The sequence below is a fragment of the Phalangium opilio genome, unplaced genomic scaffold (assembly GCF_054372755.1).
Source record: "Phalangium opilio isolate 3A_F unplaced genomic scaffold, DU_Popi_V2 ptg000209l_1, whole genome shotgun sequence".
NCBI lineage: Eukaryota > Metazoa > Arthropoda > Arachnida > Opiliones > Phalangiidae > Phalangium > Phalangium opilio.
The window spans coordinates 18,773,439-18,789,555 of record NW_028324217.1 but is presented as its reverse complement, the minus strand read 5'-3'; the positions used below and the strand labels follow the sequence as shown (position 1 = coordinate 18,789,555).

At 36.8% G+C, this 16,117-nt stretch overlaps 2 protein-coding genes and 1 long non-coding RNA gene across 5 annotated transcripts; all 3 read left to right on the top strand.

Moving 5' to 3' along the window:
- Nucleotides 1–851: 851 nt before the first annotated feature.
- LOC149621047 (uncharacterized) lies at nucleotides 852–6,360 on the top strand. 3 transcript variants are annotated; one of them, XM_089854051.1, is made up of 7 exons: nucleotides 852–1,008; nucleotides 4,886–4,979; nucleotides 5,107–5,188; nucleotides 5,256–5,318; nucleotides 5,734–5,865; nucleotides 5,929–6,065; nucleotides 6,139–6,360. In XM_089854051.1, the coding sequence occupies exons 3-7, from the start codon at nucleotides 5,114–5,116 to the stop codon at nucleotides 6,212–6,214; spliced, it is 483 nt and encodes a 160-aa protein (XP_089710177.1). In that variant the 5' UTR covers nucleotides 852–1,008; nucleotides 4,886–4,979; nucleotides 5,107–5,113; the 3' UTR covers nucleotides 6,215–6,360. The 3 variants fall into 3 exon arrangements, with proteins under 3 accessions (XP_089710177.1, XP_089710176.1, XP_089710175.1); XM_089854050.1 differs by having other exon boundaries at nucleotides 4,830–4,979; XM_089854049.1 differs by lacking the exon at nucleotides 4,886–4,979.
- LOC149621046 (uncharacterized) lies at nucleotides 6,357–7,303 on the top strand (the record flags this gene model as incomplete). Its single annotated transcript, XM_089854052.1, has 1 exon — nucleotides 6,357–7,303. A coding segment is annotated over one exon (426 nt), but the record flags the coding sequence as incomplete, so codon positions are not given.
- A 1,500-nt stretch (nucleotides 7,304–8,803) lies between these two features.
- LOC149621045 (uncharacterized) lies at nucleotides 8,804–10,249 on the top strand. Its single transcript, XR_016375335.1, has 2 exons — nucleotides 8,804–9,167; nucleotides 9,241–10,249. It is a non-coding gene; the product is annotated as an uncharacterized LOC149621045 (long non-coding RNA).
- The last annotated feature ends 5,868 nt before the right edge of the window (nucleotides 10,250–16,117 follow it).

The window sequence follows — 16,117 nt, the reverse complement described above, 5'->3', positions numbered from 1 at the left end:
ATCAATTAATTTCAGTGTTAAATGGGAAAAAAGGGGATTTACCAGCTTATAGCTTAGTTTTAATCTTAATTATGTAGTTTAATTAAAAGTTATTTTAATTTTTGTCCCAAAAATGTACCTTTTTGGTCGAATTTTACGTTAATTAAACTTAATTAAGTGAAATTAACGTTGGATTGTGGTTCGGCAGAGTAGATTTAGCTTATAAATTGATACTCAATAAATAATTCACATTAATATCAATGTTTAATTGAAAATTCAATCCTTGCCGAAAAAACCCTATTTTACCCCAAACTTTTGAATTTTCTGAATATTAATGTATTATAAACATAATATCAATTAATTTCAGTGTTAAATGGGAAAAAAGGGGATTTACCACCTTATAGCTTAGTTTTAATCTTAATTATGTAGTTTAATTAAAAGTTATTTTAATTTTTGTCCCAAAAATGTACGTTTTTGGTCGAATTTTACGTTAATTAAACTTCTTTAAGTTGAAATTAATAGTCGTTGGGGCGAGAGAGGGTAGTTTAGTTAAGCTTATTTAGTTTCTGAAATGGATTTGAATGATTGCTTGATTTAATTGCGACTTTTAGTGTATGGATTTGAATGATTGCTTGATTTAATTGCGACTTTTAGTGTGGGGGCTGTATTTTATATTTTACCCCACTCTTTTGTGCCGAAAAGTGCCGAAACGGTCACTAATTTACCCCGAAAAGCCGAAGGCGAAGCCAGAAGTCATTTAGGATGTTTTAGCAGACGACGCATGGGAGATTTCTACTATTTTAGAATTTGGGGTAATTCGGCAAAAGTTCGGCAAAAAATAATTTCGGGGTAAAATAGTGTTTGCCTAAAAGAAATAAGAAACTCGTTCGGCAAGAAGAACAAATAACAAGGAAAAGATTCCTCAGACGTTATAAGACTTGCGGAGTCTTGAATGATTAATTTAATTTGGTTTAGTAGTAGGATGGATGCTATGAAAGCTTGTGTTGTGATGATGAAACCTTTAAGCTGGTAAGTAATGAAAATATTTCTTGAACTTGAAGAATGTCCCAAAGAAGCAATCTCTCTTAAGGACTCTCCCCTTTATCCAGACTTGTTGTTTTTATTGAAAATACTACACTACGCAGTCCAGACCATATATATTTTTTAAATAGGGAGCTAACAACTGGCTAGGGGGAAGAGATAGTCTGACGTCATGCAGCCCCTCTCTGGTTGGCATTTTTGCGCGTAGAATACTGTTTCCAACCGTTAGGGGGCATGAAACTCCAGTGAGAGATAAAGGGTGTGACGATTCAGGTTCAGAACTGCTAGCTCCCCATACAGCGTCAACAATTATAACACATGGAACAGCCATCCATAAGATACACCTTCCCCATTCTTGAAATGACGCGGCGAAATATTTATTTTTTGATGGGGTGTAATCATTGCGTGGAATAACTTGCCAGAGGTTTTTGTGTCTTCCGGCTAGCGATATTCAAACATTAACTCAGGACCACATAATTTTACGAAACTACATGGCTATGGCTCATAATCCTCTACCTGTTCCAGATGGGCTAGTGAAGTTTTATTAGCCTCTCATATTTAAAGGAAAAGGCCGGGTAACATAACATTAAACCGGCAATTTTACAGAATAGCTTCTGGTAGCAGATCACTTTTGTTTTTATGTTTATAGAGCTATCTCAGTTGTGACGTCAGTGCCTAGGTGAAACGTCACGGGCTTAGCTTTGGCAATGGGCGGCCATGTTTGGTACCGCTTTGGTTCTATGGGCAAATAGCATGGGTGACGTCACACTAAGGCTTCTGAGATAGCTCTATTATGTGTAATATTGGATGAAAAAAATTATGGCGCAAAACTTTTTCGGCGCAAATGATTATTTAAAAAGTTACAAGCGTTTAATTCTTTGGCGTGCGCATGCGCAAAGGCTTAGGGATCCATGTCATTGGCTAAAAAAGCAATTATAAGTAGGGCTGTGCGAGCCTTGAATTTTTGGTTTCGAGTCGAGTCTCGAGTATTGACATTTTCCCTTATCGAGTATCGAGCCGAGTCTCGAGTACTCGAATCGAGTATCGAGTAGTTGGAAAATTTGTTTCGAGTATTTATCGAGTAATTGGGAATTGATTTTCTAGTTTTTTCACACTCTCTGTTAATTTATTGCTCTCATAATAGACATTTGGTGTAATTTTGATCATCGAAAACTACTTCCATTAATTTCCAGACGGTATTAGTCTTCTTCCCATTAAATTTAAAGAACTTAATTCCCCATTAATATCATCTTCGGAATCTCGTTCCTCACCGAAGTCAATTGTAGCAATTATCATACTTCGCGCAAAATTCCAAAGGAAAATTACTAACCTATACTTAAAAAAAAATAAATTAATAATATAGTAATTGTAAACGCGCCTTTAACTGTATTTCATTACTTTTACTTCCTCTATTTTACCAGCTAGGAGCTACTACCCTACTACATTGCACTGGCATTATGATCTAAACTACCCAATGAGCACTAATGTGCGTCTGTTAAGCAATAATGGTGACTTTCTTGTAGATTTTTATAGCTATTACATCCTATTTTCAGAGTTGAAGGCTTCCCAAAAGCAGGTTCGAGTATTTATCGAGCCTTGGGTTGATACTCGAAAGTTTTTCGAGTCTCAGAAAATCTCTTATCGAGTATCGAGCCGAGTACTCGAGTCTTATCGAGTATCGAGCCGAGTACTCGAGTCTTATCGAGTATCGAGCCGAGTACTCGAGTCTTATCGAGTACTCGCACAGCACTAATTATAAGTGGAAAAAGGACCATACACCAAGAGCCTAGTTAGTTTAACACAGCCGGTACACACTTATTTTAATGAAATCAACAGAAACATGAAGGAACGAATTTATTTTACTAAAATCCTAAAAAAAACATCATATTCCTAGAAAGACCGAAGCTTAGCGTAAGTTTTGCGGTAGGCTGCGGTAGCTGGAAATCCGCGACCGCGCCGGCACACCTTCTTTTCACAACCGGTACGGGAGGGACTCGTTTCCCCGTCGACTCAAGGCGGCGTGCCAAGGCTTAGGAAAAGGCACACTCAAACGCCAAATTTGAATCGTTCAAACTCATTTTTCAAAGTAAAGGAACCAAAAACTAATATTTCTCGCTTATTTTACGCTTCAAGTCGTTCTTGTACTATCCCATCACACCTGTCTTTTCTTTCACAACCTCTTCCTATACTAGCACCCCTATCTCATACACTCCCAGCACACCTGTCTACTTTTTCACAAGCCGGCAAATCTCCTATCACTCCGGCGAAAAACTCTCTCCTTTCCCGGTAAAATAATCCTTAGCTTAAGTTTTGCGACAGCTGGAAAAACCGCGCCGGCACACCTTCTTTTCACAACGGCCTGAACTTGAGCAAGCCCTTAGCCGGTACCCATCCCTATGAAAAGGCCAGGCTTCGCGTAAGCGACGCGCTTGTTATGAGTGCGCGCCGCGCGCGCCTACTTTCACAACGGCCACGAACCATAAGCAATTTTCGCTTGGAATACCCGTGGAATACCGAGGCTTAGCAAAATTTTTTAAATTTTGACTTTCCAAACACCATAACTTCCAAAGACCAAAAATCTAAGTATACTAGCAGAACTACTTTTCGCGGCCCAATAACGCATTTTTCAATGTGCTATGGCCCTCAGCTCAAGGGGGGGTAGGCACTAAGGGAGATGTTGTTAGTTTTCATGGCGCGCACTAACCGCAGAGAGGCAGACTCTTTTTAAACTATAGGCTCTTGCATACACGTATAGGAGTCATGAATTAAAATCTCTGCAGACGAAAATACCAAAACCAAACCGAAAATACCAAAACCAAACCGAAAATAACCTAACCAAGCCTAATATATAAATATTTTGGAAAAGGTGGCAGCTAATTAATAGGAGAATATTTTGGAAAAGGTGGCAGCTAATTAATTGGTTATTTTCGTCTGCAGAGATCTTAATTCGTGACCTCTAAGCCTTTGCGTAAGCCAAAGACTTAAACGGTTGTAACTTTTTAAATAATCATTTGCGCCGAAAAATTTTTGCACCATAATTTTTTTCATCCAATTTTACATATAATAAACATAGAAAGAAAAGTGAACGACTACCAGGAGCTATTCTGAAATATGTCCCATTATACCTTATAAGAACGGCCTTTTCGAGGGCCTTTTTCTAAATATAAAACGGAAATTTATGAAAAAAAAATTATAATCTCTTATTACAAAATAATTGTGTTATTTCGGAATTCATTTAAATTTTTTCGCCATTTGTAATTTACTCTCTGATTCTGATTTCACGAGAACTGGAAGACATTTCATGCGTATAAAGGCAGACCCCTTAATTTGCAGTTAGAATTAGGCGCCCCAAATAGTGACAGTCTTTTTTCAATTAACTCAAGATTTAGAAATATTTGGGGAGTATAAAATGAACCAATTTGACACATTTTCACATAATTGGTATTTAACTATTAATTTTGACTTTGTGTAAAATAATATATCTACAGTACAACCCAAACCTTTTCTTGATTCATTTTTGAAGGAAAAAGTCGGAAAACAACATTTTACCTTAATACAAAAGAAAAAAATTAAAAAAAGATCTCTTATTACAAAATAATTAGCATTTAATTAATCATAAAAATTAGGACTATTACGCCGCCATTGGTTTAGTAGCTTCTGCTAATTCGAACCTGATAAGCTCGTGATAGAGCGCACTATGCCCCACCTTACCCTTACGTCTCTCAGCCTGTGAGAATTCAACCAATCACTCTAAACCAATAGCGGCGCAGTAGTCCTCGTTTTTATGACTAATCAAATGCCCAAAACAGCTAAATTGAACAGAAATCACGAAAACTTTTCAATTTTCATGTCGGACACTATCCAGATCAGTTTTAATATACATCAATTGAATCGGATTTTGTAACTACACTCTCCCACTAATCAAGCATTTCAGCCTTGAGCGTCTTTGTCTCACAAAGGTCCTGGCAACACTGTAAACTCTTAGTAGTTTAAAATATTAACATTTTTCTCCATTCCTTAATTTGCTTGTTCTTCGAAAAATGTTCCATGTTTCGAAACATGTCTTCATTCAAAGTTTAATTTTAGGAAAGAAATGTGTTTTCACAAACAGTCTTTACGCAAAGCCTATATGAATTTGGTCAATTCTCAAAGAGTTGTTCTCGGAGAGGTATTTGCGATATTTTTGAACTATTTCTCGTTCTACTATGAAGTTTAAAATTGCAAAATTGATTTAGGAAATGGATAAGGAAGATTGTTACTTAAGCAAAGATGACAAAATGAAGAAACTGAGGAACAAGGTAATAATTGATAAAATAGTTCCCGCATTATGAGGAAATCTGTGCTGGTAGCGCAGCTAATGGCAAAAAACGAACCTAGGGGCCATTTCGCCTTGCTTGAGTGAAAGCACCCAGTTTTTCCGTTCCTTATGAAGGGTTTATGAGATACATGATTAAAAATAACATTTCCTGCAGCCTCTCAATGACTCATGAACAATGAACTTTTTTAAATGGCCAATGATAAATTCCCCTCTGATTGGCTGAAGGTTTAGAGGATAATGGTCCCTTGTTTAAAGATTCATTAAAAATGAGGACCATTAATGTTCTTTGACGTCATTGGTTTCTCGTCTTTCTTGCTTGTCTCTTTAAAAGGCATTCTGCCTGAAGGTCCCATGGAAATCAGCTGTAGTAATGGAATCTTATTTGAATTTTTCAGTTTGACGTTTTAATTTCAAACGTGAGAAAAGAGCGAATGGGAAATGAATTAACTATTAATGAACAACGAGAGAAAATTGACCTGCTCAATAAGGTCAGAGAAGAATTGAAAAACAAAGTCAAAGATCTGAAGGTAACCTATGAGGTTAGATATTAGCAATATTCTTTAATCATTGTTAATTGTCTAACAAATTAGGAGAAAAATGGAGCAATTCAAAAGGCTAACGATGTATCAGTGAAAGTTGAACCAGTTGATTATGATTCAGAGCCAGATAGCCAAGCATTATCCCTTCCAGTTGCGGAACAGCAACAACCTCAATCTCAAAAGGAAAGGTATTGCGAGAGAAAAAAAGGTGTATTCATTTTATTGTTTCCATGGACTATTTATCACAATTTATTTGTATAGCTCGGAAGGACTCCCTACTGAGGCCAGGAACCGCAAGCAGCCTGGTGTGTTGATTTTATTTTTAATGAAATACTGAAAGTCTCCCACAAGTCACTCGCTGGGTGCAAAGTTCATTGAACCAAACGCTGATGAGCTAGAACCGAAGCCCCAAAAAGTTTTACGGCAAATTTTCAAAGCCTTATTAGTCAGTGGTGATGGTATGAAGTTGGGCAAGCTAGTTTTTGGAACCTAGCGCGCAGAAGTCCGGATTGATCACACATCAACGCGTTCACTGTGGAGAAAAACCTTTCCAATGTGATCAGTGTGACTACGCTAGCGCGCAGAAGTCCGGATTGGTCACACATCAACGCGTTCACAGTGGAGAAAAACCTTTCCAATGTGATCAGTGTGACTACGCTAGCGCGCAGAAGTCCGGATTGATCACACATCAACGCGTTCACTGTGTAGAAAAACCTTTCCAATGTGATCAGTGTGATTTTGGTTGCGCTGTCAAGAGTAGTTTTATCAGACATCAACGCATTCACAGTGGTGAAAAACCCTTCAAATGTGATAAGTGTGACTTTTCCAGCGTACAAAAGCCTAGTTTGACCATACATCAACAACGCGTACATAATGGTGGAAAACCCTTCAAATGCCATCAGTAAGACTTTAGGTGCACTGGCAAGAGTACTTTCATCAGGCATCAACGCGTTCAAAGTGGGGGAAAGCCCTTTAAATGTGCTCATTGTGACTTTACTAGCGCATGAAAGTTCGTTTTGATCACACATAATACCCTTCATAATAGAGAAAAACCCTTCAGACGTACGTGACTGTTGTGAATTTGCTAGTAAATATAAGAGTTATTTTATAGGATATGTTCGCATTCACAGCGGTGAAATACCATTGAAATTCGATTGCACGACAGACATACATTCACGGTGGAGAAAAACCCTTCAAATGTGATCGTTGTAAATATTAAAAATTTTTCAAAATGAAGGTATCAAGTAGTAATAGTGGAATGTCCATTATTCATTATACGTTAATACTGCTTTTTGAAATAATGTAAATATTTTACTTAATATGCTGATTTTACTGTAAGATAATTTTAATTGTTTGAGTTTCTCATTTGTAGAAAGAAAATGTTGTTCAAGAATTAAACATTCTAACTAATATTAAAATTCATTAATCGTGTTTAAATTAAATCAATTTTCAGAAGGTAATTTCAATTGAAGTAAGTTACCTTACCTTGGAACATTCTGAAAAATATAGTCAATTCATGGGGCAACATTCGCTATTTCTTTCATATGAGCTGAAATGAATCATATAACCCTTGCTTGTATTAAGATTGAAAGATCTATATATGTTGAAATGTCTTTAATATTATGTTTTTGGCTCTTCGGGAGCCTTTTGAATGTATTAGAGCCCATTAAGAGACCTTGTATTAGACATATCAAAAAGATATCTAGAAACAGAGCGCCGTGAGAAGTCTTGTGTTAGACATATCACTAGATATCTAGAAATACAGCGCCCTAAGAGAAGCCAAAAAAGTAGGTTATTAAGCAAAGACCATTTCTCAGAAGTCTTAGAAGTAGAGCGCCCCATCTCAGAGGTCCGACATTCCCAAAAAACGTACGGGATTTCGCGATTTTGCCAATGATTACGATAAAGATTTCGTGATTTTGCCAATGATTACGAGAAAGATTTCGTGATTTCACGATTTCACAAAGATTAAAGCAGGAATGAAGCTGAGACCACCTAATATGGCTACCAGAACAGCGGTAGGACTTGGGAGGGTGTCACGTACTACTATCCCATTGCTACTATAACCAGGCGGCACCTAAGGTTTATGCCGTCCCACCATCTCCCCCCAGTTCGAATAGGGCGAACGGGAGCGTGGGAGATAAGGCGGTGGCACAGGGAAAATGACCAGTTTAAAAATTGCCTGGACCAGTTTAAAAATTAAATCGGAGGGGGTTCAGTTAAATATTAAAAAAATGTCTTTGTGGACAAAGACTAGAAAAAGTAAATGATAAGAGAAAAAAATGGAATGACCGAAGTAACAGATATTAAATTTTTTCAGTTTAAAGACATGATTATAACACATCAATTATTTAAAAAAATACTTATCTTCGTTTTTTTCACCAAAATTACATTTGCCCAAAAATTTTGAATCATGAATTTTCCATTCTTTTCAAAATGGTTCGTGTCAAATCTTTACTATATTATATAAAAAAAATACTTGGTTTGCCCAAGCCTAAAAAACAAAACGATAAGAGTTTTTTCCAGTTGACTGAAGCTCGGATATTTTATTTTTCTATATAATTTTAAAGACAATCCGCATTTTACTACTCTTTAGAATTTAATTCAATCTCCTGATTTTACTGGTAATGGATTTATTTCCTATAAATGAATTGAAATAAAAAATTACTTATCTCAGATTTTTCATGATAAAATTTTACGAAAATGGAATTGTTGTTGAAAAATCTGAGATAAGTAATTTTTTATTTCAATTAATTTATAGGAAATAAATCCATTACCAGTAAAATCAGGAGATTGAATTAAATTCTAAAGAGTAGAAAATACGGATTGTCTTTAAAATTATATAGAAAAATAAAATATCCGAGCTTTAGTCAACTGGAAAAAACTCATCGTTTTGTTTTTTAGGCTTGGGCAAAGTATGCCAGCAACGAAAAGTCTAAGTTAGTCAAACATAAACGCATTCACAGTGGTGAAAGACTGTTCAAATGTGGTCAGTGTGACTTTGAATGTAGGTCGAAGATGACTTTGACGAAACATCAACGCATTCACAATGGTGAGAAGCCGTTAAAATGTGATCAGTGTGACTTTGGGTGCACGGACAGGAGTGATTTGAAGAGACATCAATTCATTCACACTTGGGATGCACGAGAAAGAGTAATCTGATCAGATTGGTGAAGAACCCTTTAAATGTGATCGTGTGACTGGATGCAAGGAAAAGGGTAATTTAATCAGACATCAACGAGTTCACAGTGGTGAAAAACCATTCAAATGTGATCATTGTGACTTTGCATGTAAGCAGAAGAGTAATTTGATCAAACATCAACACATTTACATTTTAATCTGTTCACTGTTGCTATGCTGCAGCTTGAGAGAAGAAGCTACATTTATCGTAACACGAAACGCAGAAAACACATGGATTAAGGGAATGGTGAATTTGTAAAAGAATGGACAAAAATACTAGATATTCCTACTCACCATACGAGAAAGTTTAAAATTTCAATGTTGTTTCGGTACGACAAAGGGGTTAACATGGTCATGGTTTCATATTCTTCCGAAATATTACTATATGGAAACGTTTATTGATAATAAAAGTAGATAAAGCCAAACCGCCTAAACATATATAAAATCACAGAAAGATCACAAAATATGCGAAAAGTTTTGAATGAAAACAAGGGAGCGAAAATATGCCCAATCTCTAATATGATTTTATTCCTGGTTTGTAAATAACTAAAATGTTTAAAAATTTAGTTGTTTTTTTGCGGTATGTGAATTTAATTTTTGTGCCTCGTAACTTGGACTCATTCTACTTCCCACACAAGAATTAAAGCTCTATAATTATTTGTTCAACCATTTAATATTCATTACTTTTTTCAGTAAGAAGATAATTTTAATTAAAGCAGAAGTAAGATGAGACTAGAAGTAAAAAGCTCTAGCATTGGAAGTAGATCCTGGCACTAGTGAACAAATTTGAGGATTTTATGCCGCTTTCATCGCGCCTACACTAGAGAGAAAAAAATTGGTCGACTTCCAAAATAATTTCCTACCCCTTTCCCCTACGCGGATGCTTGAATCTAGTTCGACCGTCTACCAACGCGAGCGTCTCTCGTTTTGGATGGAAAATTCAGAAACCGCTACCAGAGGGCCAAACGTTGGTGTCTCATCAAGAATATTCACTTTCGCCAAGTGAAGAATTTGGTTAGCTCAGTTCTAGTCTCATCTCACTTCTGATTAAAGTTACCTTACGTCGTCGAATACAGTAACTTCAGGACTACATACGACAGGATCATATTCCTCTTTATACGTGTACTGATTTACGTCCAACATTTCCGTATGTCGAATGAACACAATGAATAAATTGTTATTTTTAGATGAATATTAGTAGGTTTTTAATAATAGTTCTGGAAAATTGATTGTTTGCGTTGTAGGTTTTCAATAATTAGGGCACAAAAATGATCTTAATCGCTGTGAATTTTAGCTCGAGTTTCAATCACATCTTAAAGGGACTGAAAAGAATTCATCGGCGGCTGGGTAAAATTATTTGAAATACGTCAGAGTAACGTGACCAAGAAGAGGCGTGGTTCGAAGAAGCTTAGTTCGTTTTATTTCGAAAACAAGCACTTCAGGGAATTGGCGCTGCAATCTCGTGAAAAACAAGGACTAGATGTCCAGTTCCACTCTATGAGGGGCCTTTGTATCTTGGCATCACGTGATGTCTGTCACGTATTTCAAATAATTTTTACCCACCCACCGATGGCACCGATGCCTTCTTTGCAATCCCTTTAATTAGGCCTAAGTTTTCGTTCAAATTCAGTTCCCTTCTACCTTTTTTGTAGGCGCACTTTCTCGTCCTCGCATTTTTACCTCTCCGTGTGACGTAGTCCAGGAGAGGTTCTGTAACGGCCGTGTCTGTCTGTCTGTCTGTCTGTCTGTGTGTCTGTCTGTCCGTTGTTACACCCACGTGACCGCGTTCGCAGTTTGCGTATCGGAGCAAACGTGTTCGCCATTTCCGAACTGCTTTCACAGTCACGGAAATGGCTCCTCTACTTGAGTTCTCACACCACCATCTTCTGGTCTTTGTCCATCCCACACGGACACCAGTCTGTTCTTACTGGCTTCTAATCCCCACCATCTTCTGGTCTTCGTCCATTCGACTTGGACACCAGTCTGTACATACTGGCTTCCAATCACCACCATCTTCTGTTTTTTGTCAATCCCACATTGACACCAGTCTGCACTTACACTGGCTTCTAACACCACCATCCACTGGTCTTCCGTCTATTCCACATAGACACAAATCTGTATCATTGGCTTCTACTCCATTATCATCGTTTGGTTTTAGGATATACGCGGCGATCAGCTAGGGTTACGAGAAACGTCTAGCCTCCCTAAGGTGGGATCGCCACCAAAGGTTTTCGCAATTGCGCTTTTTCCTTACTATTGTAATGGAAACGAATCGTATATACCCCAAAATTTGAAGAAAGCGGGCAAGAGGGGTACCCTTCACTTTAAACGTCAATATTAGCAAAGTTTGAGGTGATAATAGGTATAACTTTATTTTAAACGATTTAACTATTATTAATGTTAATTATTGAAGATTAAAATAATTAAAAATAATTTTATTTATTTAAATATTAAAGATAAACCTCTCGTGCAAAGAGAGAGATTATCATTGCCTCCTATATTTATCAAGGCCCGTGTATTGTGATATATTTCATTCATTGCCTCCTATATCTATCAAGGCGCGTGCATTGCGATATATTTTTCAAAACAACAACAAAAATGGGAAGCTCCTCTCAGAAACATAATAATTTCTTTTCTCTGTATATGAAATGAAAATATGGATAATATTGCGCTCCTTCTTTAATGGTATGAATCCTTGCCTGTCTATTAATATTTTACGTAGGAGTAATACGTTTTTAGCGAAGTCTAGAGAGGATAAACATAAGCGAGATTGTTTCGGAAAAAATACTGCTTCCACTTATCGGTTTATACTCCTTGTTACTGTTGTATAGAGTAATCATGATAAAAGCTTAAAAAATTACGAGAGGACAGACCTTTTTTATCCTCTTGTTTTATTCTTAATAAGAATATAAAACATTTATTTTGTATCAAAAAATATTTTTTGGTGCTAAGATTGCTTTAAAAAAATCCAAACGGTTAGGCATTGGGGAAAAAAAAACAAATGATATTTTTCAAATCTAATGAGATAACGCCCACCTAGTTGAAAATTGCCCTTTTTAATCCGCGAGAGCCATTCTTAATGAGAATTTCTATGCTAGTAGGTTGTCAATTAAACTACCGGTGTATTATTGTTGTTGAAATTGGATATTAAGTCAAATTAAGTGGTTGTAAAGAGCCAGCAGGTTTTTGCCGCTTCTTTTTGTGAGTATTTGATTTTTGTATGTAAAATGGAGGAAGATAATGTTGAGAGTAAGGATGAAATGCGGAAGCGCAAAGCGCGGGAAAGGATGAGGGCAAAAAGGTCGACGTTTTCATTGGATACTTAAGTTTATATAATCTTCTCGACACGGAGAGGTAATATTTTGGTTTTCCCAACTTGTTTTAACCATAATTCCTTTGAAGAGGTAGGGAGTTCTGCAGGCCCCTCAGGAAATTTTCATACAGTAGAGTTCATCTTTACAGAATATAATCATTTTTATTTCGCAAAAATAATTCGATGGCAACCACAGAGGCAAGCCTTTATGTGGTGGTTACCGGGACAACACTAGACAAACAATAAAGAGAACCATACAGAAAACGAAAATTAAAAAAAAAAATTACAAATTTTCACGTAACCAAATATTGAGGACAAAATTAGACACTAGAGACCGAAATTGTGGTATTGAAAGTGTATACGACACTCAATAGCGTCATAACTCAATCGTAACGTGGCAATACAGAAACTTTTACTTTTGCACTGAACTCCGTGTACTTGCCATTCTTCACCAGAAAATTCAATTTAAAAGTTGGTTGCGTATTTAAAATACTGAAAGGTCTATTGTTTTGAGTTTCTTTGTTATGATGTTTTTATATTTACAATTGACACGACAATCTTCATCGTAACTAAAGAATAATGAGGCATATTTATTGATGAATTTCAAAAATCATTAACGGACCACACCCAATGAAACGGTACTGTTAAAATAACATTTAGTTCTAATATTGACGCTCGCAATGGAACGAGTCGCGCGAAAATGTCTCGTGTTTTTAACAAAATTTTGGATTGTAATTTCAGTTATTTTCTCCCAGTACTTTTTGGCTGTTGTGTTACGAAACCTATTCACGCACCAGACTGTTTTACGGGAGCAGTACGGGTTCCTCGTAAGCTTGATTAAAAGTGTATTTTACCTTTACATCCTTCTGACCAAACGGAAGAAAATTTTAACAAACATGCAGAATTTGAAAAATCAATTACTAAGTGTGAATCCCGTTGCTTTTTACGCATTGAAGCATCGACTGTCTATGTTAATGATACTCGTTTTTCTTTACGTTGTAACTACGACAATATTGTGCGCTTTCGAATTACCAAAGATGAAGTATGTTTTGGATCTTGGCAGTTATAATAATCTTACTATCCAACTGCTGACATCATTTTGTTTCGGTTGTGACGTTTCCAGCGTACCTCCGAGTATTCGCAATGTACTACTTGGCACTTACGCCATAGTTTATCCAATAATTTGGCTAACAATTGGTCTATTAGTTTCAATACCCTATGTAATGTCTGTGAAAATGACCGAAACACTTTTAAAAGAAGTTGGAAATTCTATTCGAAAAATTGATTTTAAACACCAACATCAGTGCCATTTTCAATTGGAATCGACTCGAAGTGTACTTCGAAAGGTTTCGAAAAGTGTTTATAGCATCAATGAAAGCTTTGATTTTGTAATTTTTGTTTTTATGGCGACATCAGCTGTTGCGCTTTGCTTGAACGGTACGACCGTCATATATTACCTGTATGCATTGAAATACGATCGACTATCTACGGTCTACTGTTTCGTAGTTTACGGTGAAGATATTATCCACGCGCTAGAGTCCGACGCCGCCGATAGTACGCCGGCGCGCCGCCACATTTCTAGTTTTTAACCCCGCCGCCGCCGTACGTACTTTTAATCAGCGCGCCGCCCCGCCGCGACGCCGAAATATCACCGGCGTACGCCGGCGTGCCAACCAGTCTTGGAAATAGCACAGGTCCAAAACCAGTTTATTAATTGCTCGGACCAGTTTTTTTTATTCTAAATCCGGGGGTTACAGGTCCTTGGGATCACTTTATTAATTGAGAACTTTTAAGAAAATTGAGGAGGGACCAGTTTAAAAATTCTAGTCATTATAAATTTGTACTCCACGGATCTAGACTCCTAGCCTTGACTGGTGCTCATTTCTGCCTTCCTTGCTACAACCACAGCCCACTGGATCACTATTTGGCTTCCCACGCCAATGTTTTTCCTATGTAAAAGCGCGTGTTGGTAATTTTGGGCTTTATGGCTTGAAAAATCGAAGGAGCCATAGGCCGGCTATGGGAGGAACACAGTTATTTAGCCTGAATGTTGAAACTACTGGTTCAAATCTCTGAAAATTTTAAAGAGATGTGCAAAACAACGTTTGCTATTATTTAGAAATTTTCATACCATTTACTTTTATAGTTTTTTATAAATATTAAAACGAAAATTAGCCCTAATTAAAGGGCTTGGTCTTCGAACGGTTTAAAAGTTTTATGTGGTTTCACTTGATCGAATCTCTTGAAATTTTAGTGAGAGGCATATTGAAGGGTTCAAACGAACCATTCACTTCCAAAAAGTTGAATAAAATTTTGTTTGTGCATAATCCTACAACCTATTTAGTCGCTTAGGAAAATTTTAGGAAAAGAACTATTCGTTTCAAAATTTTGAAATATTGCACGATAATTTAACACCTTTCAATATGCCTCTCACTAAAATTTCAAGAGATTCGAACCAGTGAAGCTGAAGGAAACAAATTTAGACTGTTTGAGACTAAGCCATTAAATTATGGTTAATTTTCGTTTTAATGTTCTTACAAAAAGCTAGGAAAGAGAAACATTTTAAACTTCGCACAAAAAATACCAAACATTATTTTGCAAATCACATTAAAATTTCAAGAGATTTCAGCCAGTATTTTCGAACATGGACTGATGTTGTGAACACCACCACTTCACAACTGAGAACTGCATACGTCATTAATCACTCTTTGTTAACTTACACGCCTCTAACGCCGCCGCCGCCAATAAAATTGTATGCAGCGCCGCCGCCGGTTTATAGAACGGCGCGCCGGCGGCGCGCCGTCGCCAATATGCCTAAACTGTGCAAACGCCGCCGCCGACAACTTTTTAGCGGCGTCGGACTCTACCACGCGCTCGTTTTGATTATTATGGGGTCAAAGATCAAGGAAGAGTCCAGAAACTGCGTCATGGTCGCGGTTGATTCGTTAAATGACGCGATTTCTAATGGGTATGGCGCCGAGATGCAAATGTTTTTAACCCAACTGGAATCTTATCGTTTGGAAATGAGAGCTGGGGGATGTTTTGAAGTTAACAGACGTTTAATTTTGACTTTATTGGGGGTGGTGGTCACTTACGCCGTCGTTTATCTTCAATTTAATCCTTACGCTTTGAGCATCGTGGTTAATAATAAACTAACATAGAAACTAGGCTCTTTTCAAATAAACACAAAAGAAGCACGATATCACGCAGCCTTTCCTGTGTTGCAAGTTGTTCATATGGAACTAGTTTAGAACTTAACTCTTCATAGTAGAGTTTCAAAAATCTGAGCTGGAATTTTTCTCTATTCTATTCTCCAAATCTCTTAGATGATACTAGAGCCCTCTGTTATTGCCTTCGTACTCGTAGAGTGTCTTTATGAATTCATACAATCATTACTATTGTAAATTTATATATGATTCCAATTCTAAGTTTTAATTATTTTATACGTTCTCTCGAATGAAAAAGAAATAATTTTAGATCGAAAGCAAATCAGGATTAAGGTCTAGAGATGGTGCGAAATTTTCTTACCATGTTAATTAGATTTAATGAATATTAGTGCAGAAGGGTGTGCTCTAATTTTTTTCCTTCAGTACGTACAAATATATATTTAGCTCATGTTTTTGAAAGTTATTAAAAAGAACACGCCTTAAAGAGCACGCCCTAAACAAACCAATTAAGATACTTTTTTATTTTGTCACACTGAAGAGAAACTTCGTCATGAAACAACAAACAAAGGTGGTTGAATTT

What these genes read in the sequence shown, in the direction of transcription:
- LOC149621047 (XM_089854049.1), top strand. Translation starts at nt 932, where the DNA reads ATGATTAATTTAATTTGGTTTAGTAGTAGGATGGATGCTATGAAAGCT. An exon ending in TGAAGAAACTGAGGAACAAG is followed by an intron (nt 5,319 to 5,733) that starts GTAATAATTGAT and finishes TGAATTTTTCAG; the next exon opens with TTTGACGTTTTAATTTCAAA. An exon ending in ACAAAGTCAAAGATCTGAAG is followed by an intron (nt 5,866 to 5,928) that starts GTAACCTATGAG and finishes CTAACAAATTAG; the next exon opens with GAGAAAAATGGAGCAATTCA.